The sequence below is a fragment of the Brachyistius frenatus genome, unplaced genomic scaffold (genome assembly GCF_029030835.1).
Source record: "Brachyistius frenatus isolate BFR_SWC_R1_liver_20210118 unplaced genomic scaffold, ASM2903083v1 Contig_106, whole genome shotgun sequence".
Taxonomy (NCBI): domain Eukaryota; kingdom Metazoa; phylum Chordata; class Actinopteri; family Embiotocidae; genus Brachyistius; species Brachyistius frenatus.
Window position 1 is genome coordinate 280,459 of NW_027210705.1, and position 17,638 is coordinate 298,096.

Consider the following 17,638-nt stretch of genomic DNA (forward strand, 5'->3'; position numbering starts at 1 on the left):
CTGGTGCTGTAAGTGACATAGACATACGCACAGATACTTCTCAGCTCACTCCAGTGTTTCGTGCCCCAGGTTGCTCCAGGATCGGGAGTTGGATCTGTATGATGGGACCAGGCTGCTGAGGTGGGACAGATACCAGAAACTGAAGGAACAACTGCAGTTTAATGACCAACAACTGCAAGAGAGGTACACACACACACACACACACACACACACACACACACACACACACACACACACACACACACACACACACACACACACACACACACACACACACACACACACACACGACAGCACACAGTATGTTACAGGTGTGAGAGAAGTCAGGAGTATTTCAGAAGCATTTCTGAATTTGTATTGAAACTCTGAGACTCAACAGTTGTGGTCTCTGCTTTTCAAAGACTATAATAAGTGCACTCAGCATTAGTGTTTTAACAGGAGGGAAAACTCTGAGAGGGGAGAGACAAAATTGAGAGGGAGGCAGAGAGTGAAGACAAGAATAATACCCCAGGTAAACCACGAGGCCTCTCACCCTTAACACCTCTCAGTTTCTGGTATATCTCGAGGTGCGGACAGAGATCGGGGCAGAAAAAAACAAAAACGTAAGCATAAAGAAAGCTGAGAGTCCCGGGTATTCTAAGTTTTTGTAATATCTCCGTTCTGGATCAGTATTCTTACACCCAACTCATTCTGAGGCCTCTCAGGGTGGGTGTGTGACCAGGTGTTCAGACTGAAAACAGAGCTTGGATCTGTCTGTGACTTTGGAGGCTTATTACACACCTAAACACTCTGCAGTGGTTTATAAAACAGTTCAACAGCATTTTAAAATTGGGTCAGGCAGTTCTGGATGAGACAAAAAATACAAAGAAACACCTCCAGAATGGAATCTGAGAAGACAATTGTGCTCCTGTAGCTCAGCCTCTCCCCTCTCAGGTCAGAGAGGGGAGGAGACTCTTTTTTAACAAGCCTGTCTTCCTTTTTTGGAGTTTCTTTGCAGCGTAGGCAGTTGTTTACAGCGCTGGAACACCAACTTTTTCTTCCTGATTTTCTGAGATTAAATGAAGTTTAAAATCCGAGAGGATGTTTACGAGCATCAGCATTTGTAGAACAGCCAATAGTATTTGCCCTCTCCCTAAAATGACCCATCATTGGCCTTTAGTCTCCTTCACTAGCTAGATATTCTTAACCCTGAATACAAAGCCAAGAGGTGGGGCAGAAGTCCAGTGTTCCTTCAGACTACTTGAATTACAAATTAATGATTTTTGTCCGTTGATCCGAAAAAAAACTTGCCTACCCCAGCTGTATGTGAATGACTGCTGTTGGTCTTGATGTTATCTGTCCCCTGCATTTGACTCATGAAGTGTGTTTGTGTGTGTCTTTACACGCGCGTTTGTGTGTGTGCGTCCTAAAAACCCACCTAAACTGGCAGGAAGGATGTTTGTGGTGGGATGTCTGGGCTGAAGTAAACCCACTTCCTCCTCCTCCACTCCTGTGGCTCAGACGAAGTGTGTGTGTGTGTGTGTGTGTGTGTGTGTGTGTGTGTGTGTGTGTGTGTGTGTGTGTGTGTGTGTGTGTGTGTGTGTGTGTGTGTGTGTGTGTGTGTGTGTGTGTGTGTGTGTGTGTGTGTGTGTGTGTGTCCGTCCAGGTTTAATTATTTTCCCTGAACATACAGGTCAACACGTGGGGTCGCTGGTGTAGCGAAACAGCGTGTTGCTCGGCAACAGGATGTGTGTGTCTGTGCCAATGTACAGTATATGTTTATACAGTATATGTCTATGTGTCATGGTAAGATTTATGTAGATATAATGATATAAGGATAAATGGGTGCTGTTTCCCGTAGCAACAGATAGAAACCACATGCTGCAGAGTTTGAACAGTGAGATTTGTACTAATGATGGCAGTCGTGATGCATTCACTGATGCTTAAATTACATTTGTATGACTCATTACAAAGACTGAGTACCAAACTTTGATGCTTTCATGTCACCGACTGAATTGCTTTGATATTAATTAGTATTGAAAAATTACTTGTCCTTTTTGGTACTTTAGCAACTTCCAAATTAATAAAAAAGAAAGAAAAAGAAAAGCCTTTTTCTGCGTTTACGCAGGAGTAGATCAGCATTAGCATTTCCCAAAGATCGGCTGTACTTGAGCGGCATATCCAGGTTCATAAAATCACTGGATTGTAAACTTACATCACTTTCTTCAAACTAACATTTGGCCACATGCCTGTCTGAGTGCGCTGCTGAAAACTGGAGCCTGCAGGCATCTCTGCAGCTGGCAAGCCAGCGTCTATCAATAACATGCATGTGAGACATTTAGGGGATATTTGTAAATTGTAGCTACAGAAAATGACCCGAGTTAGACTTTAAACTGCATGGAAAATAAATATAGATTTGTTCCATAATGTGTGATGTCACGTTCATACCCTACTCATTAAACTGAATGGAGAGCACATCACAGGACTGTGATCATTTACAGCAAACTGACCTCCTACTGTGTAATGCATTTAAATGGGATGTGCACACAGCGCATGGATAATGCCAATAATAACAGTCTACCTTCGCGTATGAAGCGTCTCCCCACAGACTCATCCAGTGACAGTGATGATGGGTACACAGTGGGGTAAATACAGTACATCCTGTTGCAGCGTGGGTGTCTGCGTGGTTTGATAGAAATGGACTTTGCTGTCCTCTTTAATCAGAGGATTTCACAGCCAGCTGTCAAAAGTCCTACTCTTGACCCTGACATAAATTGGGTGCGACACTCTCTCTCACACACACACACACACACACACACACACACACACACACACACACACACACACACACACACACACACACACGCACATGCACATGCACACACACATCTGGGACCAACACCATGTGCACCTGTATTCCACATCTACTTGAACACGGGTGAAAAGATGTGTGTCCTCCACTGCTCATGTGCAACCGTTTCCCACGGTGTGTGTGTGTGTGTGTGTATTTTCAGGTCAATCTTCCCCATCCACCCGTCGTTCAGAGTGCTGGCCCTGGCAGAGCCCCCCGTGGTGAGCGCCAGTACGAGCAGCGGTAGCAGCAGCAGAGGTCAGCAGTGGTTGGGCCCAGAGCTGCTCACTATGTTCCTCTACCACACTGTCACACCGCTGGCCAAAGCAGAGGAAATGGGCCTCATCAAGGGACTGGTGCGACACACACACACACACACACACACACACACACACACACACACACACACACACACACACACACACACACACACACACACACACACACACACACACACACACACACACACACAGAGACCACACCTTCATCTATCCCATAACTCACTTTCTTTTTCCGCCATTTTTTTTTTAGACTCCTAATGTTCCAGAGGAAGCAGCGGAGCAGCTACTGCAACTCACACACAGTCTCCGCAAGACGAACGACCCCACGGTGTGTGTGTGTGTGTGTGTGTGTGTGTGTGTGTGTGTGTGTGTGTGTGTGTGTGTGTGTGTGTGTGTGTGTGTGTGTGTGTGTGTGTGTGTGTGTCTGCGTGCGTGCGTGCGTGCCTGCCTGTACCAGTTTATTTACATGTGTGTGATGGAGATGGAAGTTATTTATTTGTGTGGTGTGTGCCTTTAGGCGCAGTCTTTGGCCTCATCTCTCTCCACCAGACAGCTGCTGAGGATCTGTCGCCGTCTCTCTGAATACCCCGAGGAGAGCATCACTCACGCTGTCAATAAGGCTTGTCTCTCCAGGTACACACAAACACACACTCTCCAATCACTTGATTCTTTTTGTTCATCTGTTGATTTTGTATGAATGCCATATGGTTGTGTGCTTGTGTGTGTTTCAGGTTCCTGCCCAGCCTGGCACGTGCCTCTCTGGAAAAAAGCCTCGCCAACTGCTCCATCCAGGACGCACCAGATCCCTCTGAGCACACTCGAGATCATCGCTGTGAGTTCCACTCGCCAATCTAAATATGATTTATCAAACCACTAAATGTTTCCAGCTACATTTCTTAAATTAATAATCACATGTTGCAGCTGTTTGAGGGTTTTATTTTGTGAAAATCTGAGCGTTTGGGGATCGACACACTGAATCAGCATCAGAATTATGAGTATAAACCTTGCATTTAGTTATGAGTAGGGCTGGACAATATACTGATATTATATTGATATCATCATATGAAACTAGATATCACCTTAGATTGTGGATGTCATAATATCATGATATTGCACAAGTGTTTTCTTTTCCTGGTTTTATAGGGTCCATCACAATAAAGTGACGTAAGCGCTGATCTCACCAGACTGTTCTCGTGGTTCTATTAATTACCTTTTCCCACTTAATAATTATATCCACATTACTGATGATTATTTATGAAAATTAATGGAATAAGTATTTGTGAAAGCACTGGTACATAGTCAGCGCTACAATACTTTTGCAACATCAATATTGATGTGTTTGTTCATGTCAGTATTAATTCTGGATTTCTGACTTCCAGATATTAAAAACAGCATATACAAATCTGTTAATTGAAATTTTCTGCTTCTTTATGTTTTCTCCAACCCCAGCTAATGACATTAGATAAAAATGGCTTTCACTTTTAACTGATTTAACAATTCTCACATTTGATTTGGCTGCCTCCAATGAAAATCCATATTTGAACCTTGTATTTTAAGTTCAGCATGTACTGAAGGAAGACGAAGGTTGAGAGTTAAGCTGTTTAAGGTATTAGGGGACTTTTTCTTTCCAGAAAAAAATGAATAAAAACATAATTTTGATGGAGGGAGATGAGTTTTAAGAGATTCAATCAATGGAGTTGATTAAACCTCAGTTCTTTTACAGAGACGTCAGCCACTTTTCATTGTTGATTTTTCTACCACTGAATATAATCGAATGCAGCATTCTGTAGAATAACACTCGGAAGAAAAGCTTATCTGTTTCAACACTAAGACTGATTTTCTCTGAGTCATGCATGCAATCATTATAATTTGTAAAATGGATGTATTTCAGAGCGGTGAATCAGTGAAGAGAAGGTTGTTGAGTGTATGGTGCTCTATTGCGTGAAGTTAATGATCAGTGTGTTAAAGCTTCGAAGAATAAAATACTTTGTCACGACGTTGACAGCTTCCGCTGCTCTGTGCACACCTCCGTGCTCCGCTCCATTCGTATCATAGACTGTACATAAAAGTGGACGTAGCTGCGAGGCCTGAAAAATGAGGCCGATGCGGATGTGCCTTGAGCTGCGATACCGCTGAGTGCTGCTAGAGGTCGGCGCCTAAAGGCCTCCGGCCCCATTGACTCCCATTCAGCTCAAGCCAATACATTTTTTCCACAAGTTATCTCGGTTATGTTAGCTAAAGTCACTCCTTCTTACTAGTTTTATGGCGTCCATTTGAAAATAATCCCGTCATTAATTAGAAAATAAGTTTAACAAAGTCTTGTTTTGGGGGACGTGTCTGTTTGGTTGACAGGCCTGTGGTACAGTCAGGTTAAGGCTATCAGTGGACGGGACGTAGTATCGTCGGGTTTCCAATCAGATCGAGTCAGTTCCACTGCTCGCTGTCCCTCCAGCTCACCCAAATTTGGCCACTTCTGGCTGCTCTGAACTAGCAAGATGGCGACAGCTAATATCCAAACTCAACGCGTCATAACGGCCGTTCGCAAAAACCAACAAGTGACGTCACTGTTGGTTGTCGCTTGGTTCGTATGCAACAAGATCAGTCTCAGAACCCTTTGATCGCACATCGAATATGCGCCAGCAGCCTATATTCTAGATTGCGATGGATTGAGAGTTTAAACGTCCAGAAGTTAAAGATCAGCTCAGTATTGGAAAGTACCGGATTATGTTTATGACACGCACACTCTCCTGTATATCTGCAGGTATGGTCAAGGATGGTGTGTTGACGATTGGCAAAGTGTCCGCCCCCATCTACAACCCCAAAGAAAAAATGAAGGTTCCAGATGTGCTCTTCTATGATAATCCCCAGGTAAATATACACCAGTCTCGTTATGAACCAAATATGAAACTGTAAGAAAACATTTGACATGTAAATCAATCTTTATGTGCCTGTAGCAGATATTTCTTTCCAGGACATGACCCAGATTTGATCACATAAAAAAACCAGATTAGAAACAATAGTCTCTGTTGTGTTTTTTTCCTCTCAAACTAAGAACGATCCCTTTTTGTATTCATCACCACACAATTTAAATGAGGTCAAACACCAATGAAAGCATTCTGATGGCTTTTTAATGTCATTCCCTTTTTCTTCCTTGTATTTCCACTCGGTCTTTGTTGCATTGTACAACTTTATTACTTTATAAAGGATTTTGCTTTTAGTTCTGGTATTAGCTGATATTTCCACAGGCCATGCTCTTTGTTGTTCCTGCTAGGCCCTTATCAAACACACTGGAGTCTCAGAGATGCTAATCTCATTGTTTGCCCGGCAGTAACATCTTCCCCAGTACACTGAGTGACCTCTGATTGCTCTTATTGGTGGATTTTATGGGAGAAGGAAACAATGTGGCTTCAATTCTCCACTATATTTCTGCTTTGGTGTGCGCAGCAGGCATGATTCCATTCAAAGTTGTGGTCATCTCGTAGTTGTGGTTCAGAGACCATTCCTTAAATTTGGCTGTTTAGGCAGTGTGGAAGTTATGAGGACCCTCCTTCTAGAAATCAGGCCTGTTGTTCAGTTTTTGTAATTTTAAAGTCAGACCTGCTTTAGTGTTCATGCTGTGGCTGTGAAAACGGGCAGAACTTTAAGTGCTCATCACATTTTTTCTTCACAGTCCTACTTTTGTCACTGTCTACTGTCATTGCTGAAGTGCACTTGCCTCTCTGCTAAATGACGAGCGACTGTGTGCTTTTAATCAAACTCACAACACTAAAGGAAAATCACTAAAATATCTGTAGCTGATGACATTTTTGTTAGTTAGACACATCCATATAAGGTTTCCCCTCAATAGATCCCGACCAATATATCGTTGGGCTGGTTGTATTGTCCTATCTCGTATATATCGGTATCAGTGAATTTTTTTTACAGTATATAATGCAGAAAAAGATGCTTGGGATAAATTCGAAATTAGTTTTTCTTTTTCTTTTCTTTTTCTTCCTAATAATTATTCAGAATGATTGAATTCCCAATGATGTTCACCGCAACAATGGAACATTGCACTGGTGTAGATACTGAACTGTAAAATATCCCGCCATGGACTCTCGCCATCTTGTTTTTTTAAAGACAGAAATGACCACATTTGGATGAGCTCAGGATAGGGTGGATCTGACAGAGAACCAAGGGACACTATACCCCGCCTACCTCAGCCCAAGCATGTCAATCAAACCAGGCACGCCCCCAAGCATTCTTTAAGGCCTAATATTTAATTATGTATGGAACACTGATCAGAAGGAGTGAATTTAGATAAAGACACCATAATGAATTGTGTAAAAATGTATTAACTTTGTATTTCCTGAAAGAAGTTGACTCTTTTTGAATGGCAGTCTACTGGAGCCAGCCCCTAGTGGACCTCAGTGGTATTGCACTTAAAGGCAGTTCCACGTTGGATTTACTTTACAGACTGGGACACTATGTCCATTTATATTAATTAGCCTGTGGTTTCCCCACCTGAGCACTTACCACATCTTATGCGAGATGTTACATTCTACCAGGGAAGCATCTATATGCTATGTTTTGTGTAATGTGTCAGCCACCATGGCCCAGTGTGACTAAACCCCAGCATGCCCAGAGAGGAACCAGCGGAGGAAATGACACTCTGACATCCTCTGGCAACACTGTGACGCTATGCGACCCACATTTATCTCTTTCCCACTGTCTTTCCCCCTGTCCTCATTCTGCCCTTCTCCTTTTGCCTGCTTGTGTTGGGGTCTGAAATAAAAAGAGGGAGAGGATGCGATAGGATCAGAGCAGAAGGATGTCCTACTTTTTGAATGACCTGTTTTTTGTTTTCAGACTAGAAGCACATTTGTGAAAAGGAGAAGCAAATGAACAATTATGCATGAACCCGTGTGGTTTTTAAGCTGATTTATCTTCAAACACAAACAACATTGCTTTTTTTGTTTGTGTAAAGCAGTTCACCACAATGTCCCTCTGGGTTCAGTTGAGGTCCATAAGTCCTCAAAACTCAGTAGGGTTCCTGATTCCATTCTTTTGAATGTGTTTGTTTAAATGTCTCTGCAGCACATGATGGTGATGGAGGACATGTTGAAAGACTTTCTGTTAGGAGAGCATCTCCTCTTGGTGGGAAACCAGGTGAGTGACATATCAGAGGTTATTAACTGCAATGAAGTGGAACTTCCTGTTTTACTTACCTTAAAATGCACCATCCCAATCCCAATTCTTTGTCAAGTAAAAGGAACAGAATTTAGACATGTGTTTGCAGAGGAGGGTTTTTGCAGCACTGGGTCAACCACACATGTTGAGGAAAGAGTTATGAGACAAGACTGCATCCTGATGTCACCCGTGGCTCCACCCGCTCACTGTGGCCATATGGACATATGTAACACTTCCTTGGGGGTGCTCTGTGCCCCAGGTCTAGCCTGGGGTTAAAGGCAGAACAGAGGAGGAGGGGTGAGTGAAAGTAGACATGGTGTACTACCAGCTCAGAGGAGGTTGTCTGTGTGCTTTGGCATTAATGTTTATGTGTGCACATGCATGTGAGGGAGATTGAGGGGGAGAAGCCATTTGCAAATCTGAGCGCATCAGCACACATGGGTGAAGCTGAGACATTAGGAGCTGTCAGAGCGGCTTAATGGAACGTCTGATAGACTGGCCGAGAGATTCAGAAGTCACCCAGTAGAGGAAGACTCTGTGGGAAGCCAGTGGCAGCCCCACAGAACAGCCCATGTCAGAACGTAGCACCATCAAACCTGAGGGACCCTCGTCTCTCCACAGATGATAGGGACACCTCTTCACCTCTCTTTACTGCCAACATTACTCAAACACAGTTCATATACAAGGATTAAATTCATTTAATGGTGCAGTTTGTTGTTGGTTTTATTTTCTGTATCCTTCCATAGGGCGTGGGTAAAAATAAAATTGTGGACCGGTTCCTGCATCTTCTCAACAGGTCCAGAGAATACCTCCAGCTACACAGGTGAGGAGAAACAACCTGTTGCTGTTTTACCTGTTGATGTATCCACTAAACTATGTCACATCCTAGCTGGGAAAATATTTAAGTTTTTTGAATTTATACTCATGAACTTTCCTTCTGCACCAAAATCTGTTAAGAAAAGGCACTCTGTAATAATCTAGGCCTGGGAACACTTTACTTCAAGGGTTGTGTATAGGACTGACATGACACCTGTCATCAACATGAAGCAGTCTTTATGAAGATGGCCATTTGATTAATTGTGTCATTTTTGATGCAAAGTTTACATTATTGGGAAGGTTCTGTTATGATAGCTGAACTAACCAACCCCAACAGTGTCATAAAAACTGTCATTGACCGCCCCTACAGCAGTACAAGCATAGACTGTATTAAAAAAATGGCTATAGTGCGGGTCTGAGATGAGAAGCCAGTGTGGAAGTGCCTTAAAGAGCAATACCACTGAAAGCCACTAGAGGCTGGTTCCAAAAATCCTTTGGTTCCAGTAGACTCCCATTACAAAAGGGCTAAATTCTCGCAATAGTATACGTATTTTTTAAATCCTTCTGATCAGTGTTGTGAGGTCCTTCTGAAAATAATTTCTCAACTGTTTAAACATTAGACCTCAGAGAGCTTTGTCTGGGCGCGTAGCTGGTTTGATTCACAGGTGTAGCGTGAATCAGGTTTCCAGTAAAGGTGGCCGGACATAGGGCCTGATTGACTAAGATCTCAAATAAAGGGTGTTTATTACAAAAGTTTACACATTTATTTTGCACCTGTTTTGCAGGTGATTTACCAAGAGTATTTGCATCAATGATATCAGGTGCAAATCGCTGTATTTAAATGAGGTATTTGTGTGTGTTTCTAGTGATTCCAGCCATTCTAACAGAATGATCGCAAGAAAATCTGATCCCATTGAAACTCATAAATATTAATATAACAAGAACAAAACGTTATATAGGAGATTATCAGCGAGGAAGTCAATGCTGTAGGAATAACAAAAAGATCAATAGATTAAATTATGAGAGGGAGGAACGGTGGATGAGATCCTCTAACAAACAGCGATCAGCAGGTCCAGATCTTTCTGTGATGAGCAGGTGACTTTTCATTCAGTGGGAACCTTATGAAGCTACCTGTGAATTCTGCAGGACACATTCAGGACCTGTGACAGCACACCTGAATAACGGGACCGGGTGGACGTCCAAGCAGCGATAAACAGAGGCGGGAAAATGCTGAGTCGGAAGAAGTTTTTTAATTGCTGGTATTTCGTGGCTCCTCCTCGTTGTTGGCTGTCAATCATCCTTCGGTTCCTTCAATAACTCAGAAATGTCATCGCTGGACAAACAATATGTCTGATTCATTTCTGCCTCCACAGGTGTAAAACCACGTTCTTATCTATTCTTTGGTTTCCTGCGTCTCCTTCTCACCACAATAAGAGCAGCCGACTCTCCAGATGTTCACATCTGATTAATACGTTACTTTCAGTCGTACTAAAATAAACAACAATCACTTCTCCTATTTCTACTTTCAGGTTTAGTAAATATCTTTGCGGGTGCTAACTGTATGTATTTGCATGTTTCCCTCTCAGTATTTTGCACCTTCAAGTAGAAATGGACACTATTACATATTCATGCATGCAAACATGCAAAATGGACAACGTGTGTTAAATTGCACATTTGAAAGAGGAAATCCTCACTGCACGTCGTTAGTAGATTAGCTGGGACATTTTTTTGCAGGTGGTGAGAAGTTTGCACATGATTTTACACACGTAAACCTTTAGTGAATCAGACACATAGTGTCCTCAGGTTTTCAGGCAGATTCCTCAGCTCGTCTAAATATAATCACTTCTGGCTCCAAAAAAAACAAGATGGTGCCAGACTGGAGGTTTTAAAACAGCGGATCACAAACCAGTGGGTTGGGTACAAGTCAGGATTGGAGTTACATGTTTATGACTGGTTATGTTGTCTTGGTCAAAGTCATAACAAGGATGCCTCAAACAGGACTCAGGAGTCTTTCATGTTCCTGACAGGTTTCCTGTCATTCTTGTGCACACATCTTCAAGTGATACCCAAAATCTTTCCACCTTTTTTAGTCCCCATTCCAGGTCTCACATGATCTTCTGCCAAATCATCAGAATTGGTTCTTTGTAGATCATTTCAATTCATGTATTCACAAACTTTTTAGCACTTTATCCAATGATTACTTTTATAATGCAGGATATCAGTAATCAACATGGTCGCCAGTGTTTACTGTGGTTGACACAGTTCTGATGGTTTCAGTTGTGATAATCACGCATGTTGCTTTGAAATAGTTGTAGATTTAAAGGAGATGTGAGCAGCCAGCATTTTCGCCTACTACCCTGCCAGCCTTGGCCTTTCCATCTAAGGGTGTCAAAAACTAATTTGGTCCTCAGTAAATCAGGCCATTCTTCAGCAGAACAAGGACTTCACATGTCGATGTTAAAGAAAAAACTTTTCAAGAAGTCCTCGTTAACACGGTTCTGTGCTTCTATAAATACTCACACATTCACACCTCGGAAAAATTAGGTCAGGGTTGCTTGTCCATAGATCAATGCGTTGTGTGCCGTGAAATCAGCCGTGCTGTTTCATGTAGCTGAGATCAATAGGAGTCTGAGACGGGCCTTATTTTGATAAGAAGACATAGTTTTACATGTCAGTGACTCTGATGGAAGACAAGCAACAAACAGAATCACTTGTACAAACCTGAAGAACCAAAATGTAGTAGAAGTAATGCAAAAAAGATGACATCAGTGACAAAACATTTCTCACTTTGGTGGGCAATGACACTAAAAATATGGAGCCATGCAATTTACATGCAGACACAACTGATTTCTCTTCTCGGTCAATGCGTGTGTAGTTGGTCAAAGTCTTGTGAAAGTCGAAGTGGAGCTGAGCGTGGATGTGGCCTGGTTAGCTGCTGCTACAGCAGCTAATATTAGACCAGGGCAGAGGCAGGAAGATCTGTGCATGTGGCTTTTGGGAGCCTGTGACTGAAAGCCTACAGAGATGTGGCTCAGAAAAGCAAGAGAGGAGCGGCCAGCCAGGAAGGAAAGTAGGACAGCTCCTGGGTCACACTGAGAGATATCAAGGAGAGAGGGAGATGTTCAAAGACAGAGGGAGGGATAATTCCGGACGCCACCAGGGAAACAAAGTTGTTGTGAAGATGCTTCAACATTATGTTTGTGTTGCTGTTCTGTTAAACTCAAGTACAATGTTACTGATATCATTTGAAACTGACCTGCATCTTCGGTGGTCGGATAGTGTTCAGGCAAAGAGACCCTGCACAGGAACCAGATATGCAAATATAGAGATCTGTAGAGATATACGAGGTGTAATAACTCAATAAGGGCCGAGACCGCTGCTCGTGTGCACGCACGGAGCACAGCACTGTGACGTGCACGCAGCAGGAGAAAAGTAGAACCCTAAAGATGAACTGGTACAAATTTCATCACTTCCTCATCATCAGTTCCTGTGTTACACTCGTTTTTGTGAGCCGTGGACCGAGTGCGCTGCGATGGTTTACGAGCCTGAAAGTTGAGCGGAGAGCGAACTTCAAAGTTTGTAACAAGTTATTGGGGAACAGAAAGAAGTCGCAGGGAGCCAAATCCAGTGAGTGGGAGTGGTGGGGTGCAACAGTTGAGTAGCTGTGGGCGAGAAACTTGTGCGTTTTCATTGCGCTCTGCACGGGCGCACGGTCATGTTGGAGAACCCGAGTGCCATCGCGCCACAGTTTGGGTCATTTTAACTTTTTCCTCCAACGCCTGAGAACATCACAGCAGAGCTCCGTGATGACAGTCTGACCCTCCTGGGGACGAATTCACGGTGCACAACCCCGTGCCTGACCTGATGGGCTTTTTCGCTTTAGAACAGCCACGTTCAGCCCCTCGGAAATGCAAATATCATTGAAAACACCTCTCCAGGCTCATTGCTTCATTGCTGCAGCCCCCTGTGGTGCTGCGCTCCATTCGTGTGCAATAGGAGCAGGAGCTGAACTATTTGAAACTGATAACTTCTCTAAGATCACCCTGTGTTTGCTCCCTCAGGGATACGACAGTCCAGACTCTGACCCTGCAGCCTTCAGTGCGAGACGGCATCATCATGTACGAGGACTCACCTCTGGTCAGTCAGTAACTCAGACACTTCTGTTACTGTCACAGAATTATTTCCGTGGTATAATTACTGAATATCTTAATGACATGCTTCAGTAAATGCAGAAAAATAGGATGAAACAGAACATTGTTGCCTCTCTTATCAGCACCAGTCCCAAAGCTGCGGTTCTCATTTTGTGAACATTTGTGCCTCATAAATCTGTGGAAGAATGGAAGAAAACGTATTTTTGTAAATGGGCTTCTTCGGATTATAATGTGTGAATAATAAGACAAGCTTTGAAATTGCCACAAAGTAGCTCAAAAATAACTTTACATTTTAAGTGTCATGTACTGAAAAGTAAAGAAAGCACTCCGGTAATCAAATGTAGCTCAAATAAGAGCAGCATGTTCTCTCATCAGCGCTGCAGCCCGAGTATCCAACATGATGTTCTTTTACTTTACTGACTCACCTTGATGTCTCACTACAATGGAGCCTTTTCACAGCAGACATTTTGACACAGAAAAAAAAAGACACATAGTTAAAACCATTCAAGAATATACTCTAAGATTTTAAATGTCTAATAGGGTTCAGGAATCTTCTCAGTAATTCTGCAAACGTACGAAAGACCTCATTGTCGTCTTTTAATACTTTTTTATTATGAACAATATTGTTGGTATAGAACTGTGGCTGGAAGTTGTGTCAACCAAAGGGTGAGCTGCATGAGAAATGTATTGGATGTTTTTATTTAACATGGACGGAAAGTCTGTTAATGGTGAAGTAATACTCGAGCCCAACTCTTGTTTGAGTGCGACACAACTGAAAATATGTATCACTGTATTCCAATGATGTCTGGGTGTAAATCACAAACACTTGGTCAGCTCTATGATTGTATTGTTGTTCCAGTGTGATCACACTCTGTCCTTTAATTTAATCTGTACTTCAGTGCCAGGTAGTTTTATGCATTTTGTCCTGGTGGTTTGAATAGTGTTAACACAGATGAGTGCTTGAATACTGATTATAATTGTTTTTTATTTAGAGAAGCCACACAACCGGCTTTTTGTCTTTTTTTTTAGTTTGGTTTTTAGTTTTCTAACTGCTTATTTTGAATTTATGTGGAGATTTACATGAGGTTGATAAATTAACTGCTGTAAATCAATGCATTGATGAGAATGAAAAAGGCAACACTATTCCCCCTCAGGTGCTGCAGGCTCAGTCTGCACACGCCGAAGACCAAAACTCTTGGCTGTCAGACAATATTGGCTTGATGGAACCGCTTTGTGTTGCCATACTGCGTCATGCACACTGACTCTAGTGCATTAACTCTGTACGCCTGAGAGTTTTTTTCAGTTTATATGTGCATGGAACAACTTTCATTTTCAGGACAGAATTGAGTGCCATCTCCAACTACACTTACGAGTTATTTTAATATATTCATGCTACACACCCACGCAGTCCCATAATTAGGCAGAATAATTCTAAATACGTCAAAGAACATGTGAGGGTGGATAGTGGAATAGTAGGCCTTAAAGGGTGAGACCAGTGTGATAGAACTGGAATTTATTTACATAGATTTGGCCGTCAGTTATAATAATATAAATGTAACAGCATTCATCAAGGGAACTGCTGACGTGGCAAATCATCAAGTCTGAAACTGTGTTTATAACGTAATTTTGAACTCATGACCATTCATCAGACAAAGGATTGTGAACTGTTGTGGTACATTGTGTGTGTGTGTGTGTGTGTGCGTGCGTGCGTGCGTGTGTGTGTGTGTGTGTGTGTGTGTGTGTGTGTGTGTGTGTGTGTGTGTGTGTGTGTGTGTGTGTGTGTGTGTGTGTGTGTGTCTTTAGGTGAAGGCAGTGAAGCTTGGTCACATATTAGTGATTGATGAGGCAGACAAAGCTCCAACTAACGTCACCTGCATCCTCAAAACCCTGGTGGAGAGCGGAGAGATGATCCTGGCTGATGGTACACACACACACACACACACACACACACACACACACACACACACACACACACACACACACACCACACACACACACACACACACACACACACACACACACACACACACACACACACACACACACACACACACACACACACACACACACACACACACACACACACACACAGGGTTTTACATCTTGACAGTATACATGTCCAAAATATAGTGTGGACCGAAGAGGGACCATTAAATGTACGAGTTGAGGATTGGATGTCCTTGAGGGCAAACAGGAGTAAAAGATCAGATGCAGTCTTCTAAAGGAGGCCGAGGATAAAAGGCTTTGTGGACAGGTTACAGTAAACTCTGAATCATGCTGGACTGTTTCCATTCCTGAGATGCTCGTCCTACCACACGTATGTAAACACAACCGCAAGACTTCCTAAACCCAAACACGAGACGAAACGAAGTGTGACAGAAATCAAATAACAACATTAAGAGTGACAAAAAGGACCTACACTGAAACAGGAGCAGAAATGGGATGTAACATTTCTTGTTTTGGTCGTGTGTGCTAACTTTAACTGTGTCTCCTCTAAAGATCCTCGTGAAGCCGAGAGGAGGCCCAACACCGTCATCATGCACCCAGACTTCAGGATGCTTGTCCTGGCTAACCGACCTGGCTTTCCCTTCCTGGGCAACGACTTTTTTGGAGCTCTAGGTACACAAACACACATGCACAACCTCCACAACTGGCAGCAGAGGATCAGCGATCTTCTATTTTATTCAAAAATAAACTCAAAAAATGAAAATGAAGCATTAGGAACGGAAATTAGAAATTTGATTTCTCCTGATCTAATTGTTCTCTGTCCTGCTGAGATCATCGGCTGTTTTCATGGGTCCGCAAACGGGTGCATTTCATTGATAGATATCCTTATTCAATTTATTTTAGCTTTATTTACAATAGTGCCCAATCACAACAGGGCACTTAACATAGTAAAGTCGAGACCAGGGCCAACAACATGCAACTAATGCCCCCAGCCAGACTCAAACTGTGCCCATCACCAGCACCTACCATCAGAGCACCCCAGGAGGATTTCTTTTAAAGTTAGACTGATATATACACACAATAACAATTCTGTAATTTAACCCTCAGAATCGCTTCCAAAGAGTTTTTCCTTGTCACAAACTGTAACTGTCTAAGACATGTTGGATTAAGAACGTTGTTCAGTTATAAATTCATAAGTATTCTCTGTTTGTATAGTTATTAAAAGGGCAATAAATAACATGTTAAAACGACAAGACTGATAAAAATGTAAGTGAAATATGCCATGTTTAAAAGGTTTATTTCAGTATTGTCATAATCGTTCATGTAAGGTGAAGTAAAGTGACGGGTCACATTGACCAAAGTTAACTTGGCATTGTGGCATTGTGGGTCATTGCTAGCACAGATGCAGAGAAGAGTAAAGCAGCACTGAAGAAGCAGTATAGTATCAGTGTGGTTTGGAACATTTGATCAGAAAAGCGTGAGCAGATATGTCCTCTGAACAACTTCCCTACTCCGTATTTGTTCTTGGTGTGTAAACTGGAGCATTTGAGAAATGCAGCTTTGTTCCTTTTTCAACTGAATGTTGAATATGGAGAGAATAAGGATAAACTCCGCCCTGTCTCCTGTCCCAGGTGACATTTTTAGCTGCCATGCTGTGGACAATCCAAAGCCCCAGGCCGAGCTGTCTATGCTGAAACAGTACGGCCCCGACGTCCCCGACACTACTCTGCAGAAACTGGTGTCTGCCTTTGGAGAGCTGAGGTCCATGGCTGACCAGGGCACCATCACCTACCCCTACTCCACTCGAGAGGTCGTCAACATTGTGAAACACCTCCAGGTAAGGAGGCGCTCTGAAAGGAACACATACAGTACTGTACGTACCTAACTGTGCAAAGCTTGTTCTGCTTTAGGATTACCTCAGCTTACCGTCTCAGACTAGTTTCTATCAATAATTCATAAAATGTACGTGACCTTAATCCTGCATTGAAACATGCTTTAATAATATATGCGAGTGTCCCTTCAACACCGCAGAAAGGAGACAGTGTTCCCGCCTCAGTCTAGAGACACGCACGCACGCACGCACACACACACACACACACACACACACACACACACACACACACACACACACACACACACACACACACACACACACACACACACACACACCTCTTAAAGTTCCCACTTACACTCGCTATAATCTGCACTTGTGGGAGGAGGTTTTCACTCTGAACCTGGAGCAGGTTCTGCCAGAAAAGACCTGCGACGCAGGGCGTCTGCTCACTTACCACACAGCTGTAGCTGTTCTGAAGGAGCAAACTTAAAGGAGGGGTGACAATCTATACCTTGTGGAGACATGATCATCATTGATTATCAGACAGTTCCTACTGCACAGCATTCACAGTGTTAACAGAAAGACCCCGCTCACTCTCTTGAGTGTAAAT

General features: G+C 42.8%; 1 protein-coding gene across 1 annotated transcript in view; it reads left to right on the forward strand.

The window, feature by feature from the left end:
- The window catches only part of vwa8 (von Willebrand factor A domain containing 8), a 74,024-nt gene that overhangs the window by 17,739 nt on the left and 38,647 nt on the right, over positions 1-17,638 (forward strand). Inside the window, exons 14-25 of the mRNA XM_069712073.1 lie at positions 70-183; positions 2,994-3,186; positions 3,362-3,439; positions 3,629-3,744; positions 3,843-3,943; positions 5,873-5,979; positions 8,188-8,259; positions 9,027-9,103; positions 13,158-13,233; positions 15,051-15,168; positions 15,747-15,866; positions 16,826-17,031. Coding sequence (XP_069568174.1) covers positions 70-183; positions 2,994-3,186; positions 3,362-3,439; positions 3,629-3,744; positions 3,843-3,943; positions 5,873-5,979; positions 8,188-8,259; positions 9,027-9,103; positions 13,158-13,233; positions 15,051-15,168; positions 15,747-15,866; positions 16,826-17,031 — 1,378 coding nt within the window. The remainder of the gene's footprint in view (positions 1-69; positions 184-2,993; positions 3,187-3,361; positions 3,440-3,628; positions 3,745-3,842; positions 3,944-5,872; positions 5,980-8,187; positions 8,260-9,026; positions 9,104-13,157; positions 13,234-15,050; positions 15,169-15,746; positions 15,867-16,825; positions 17,032-17,638) is intronic.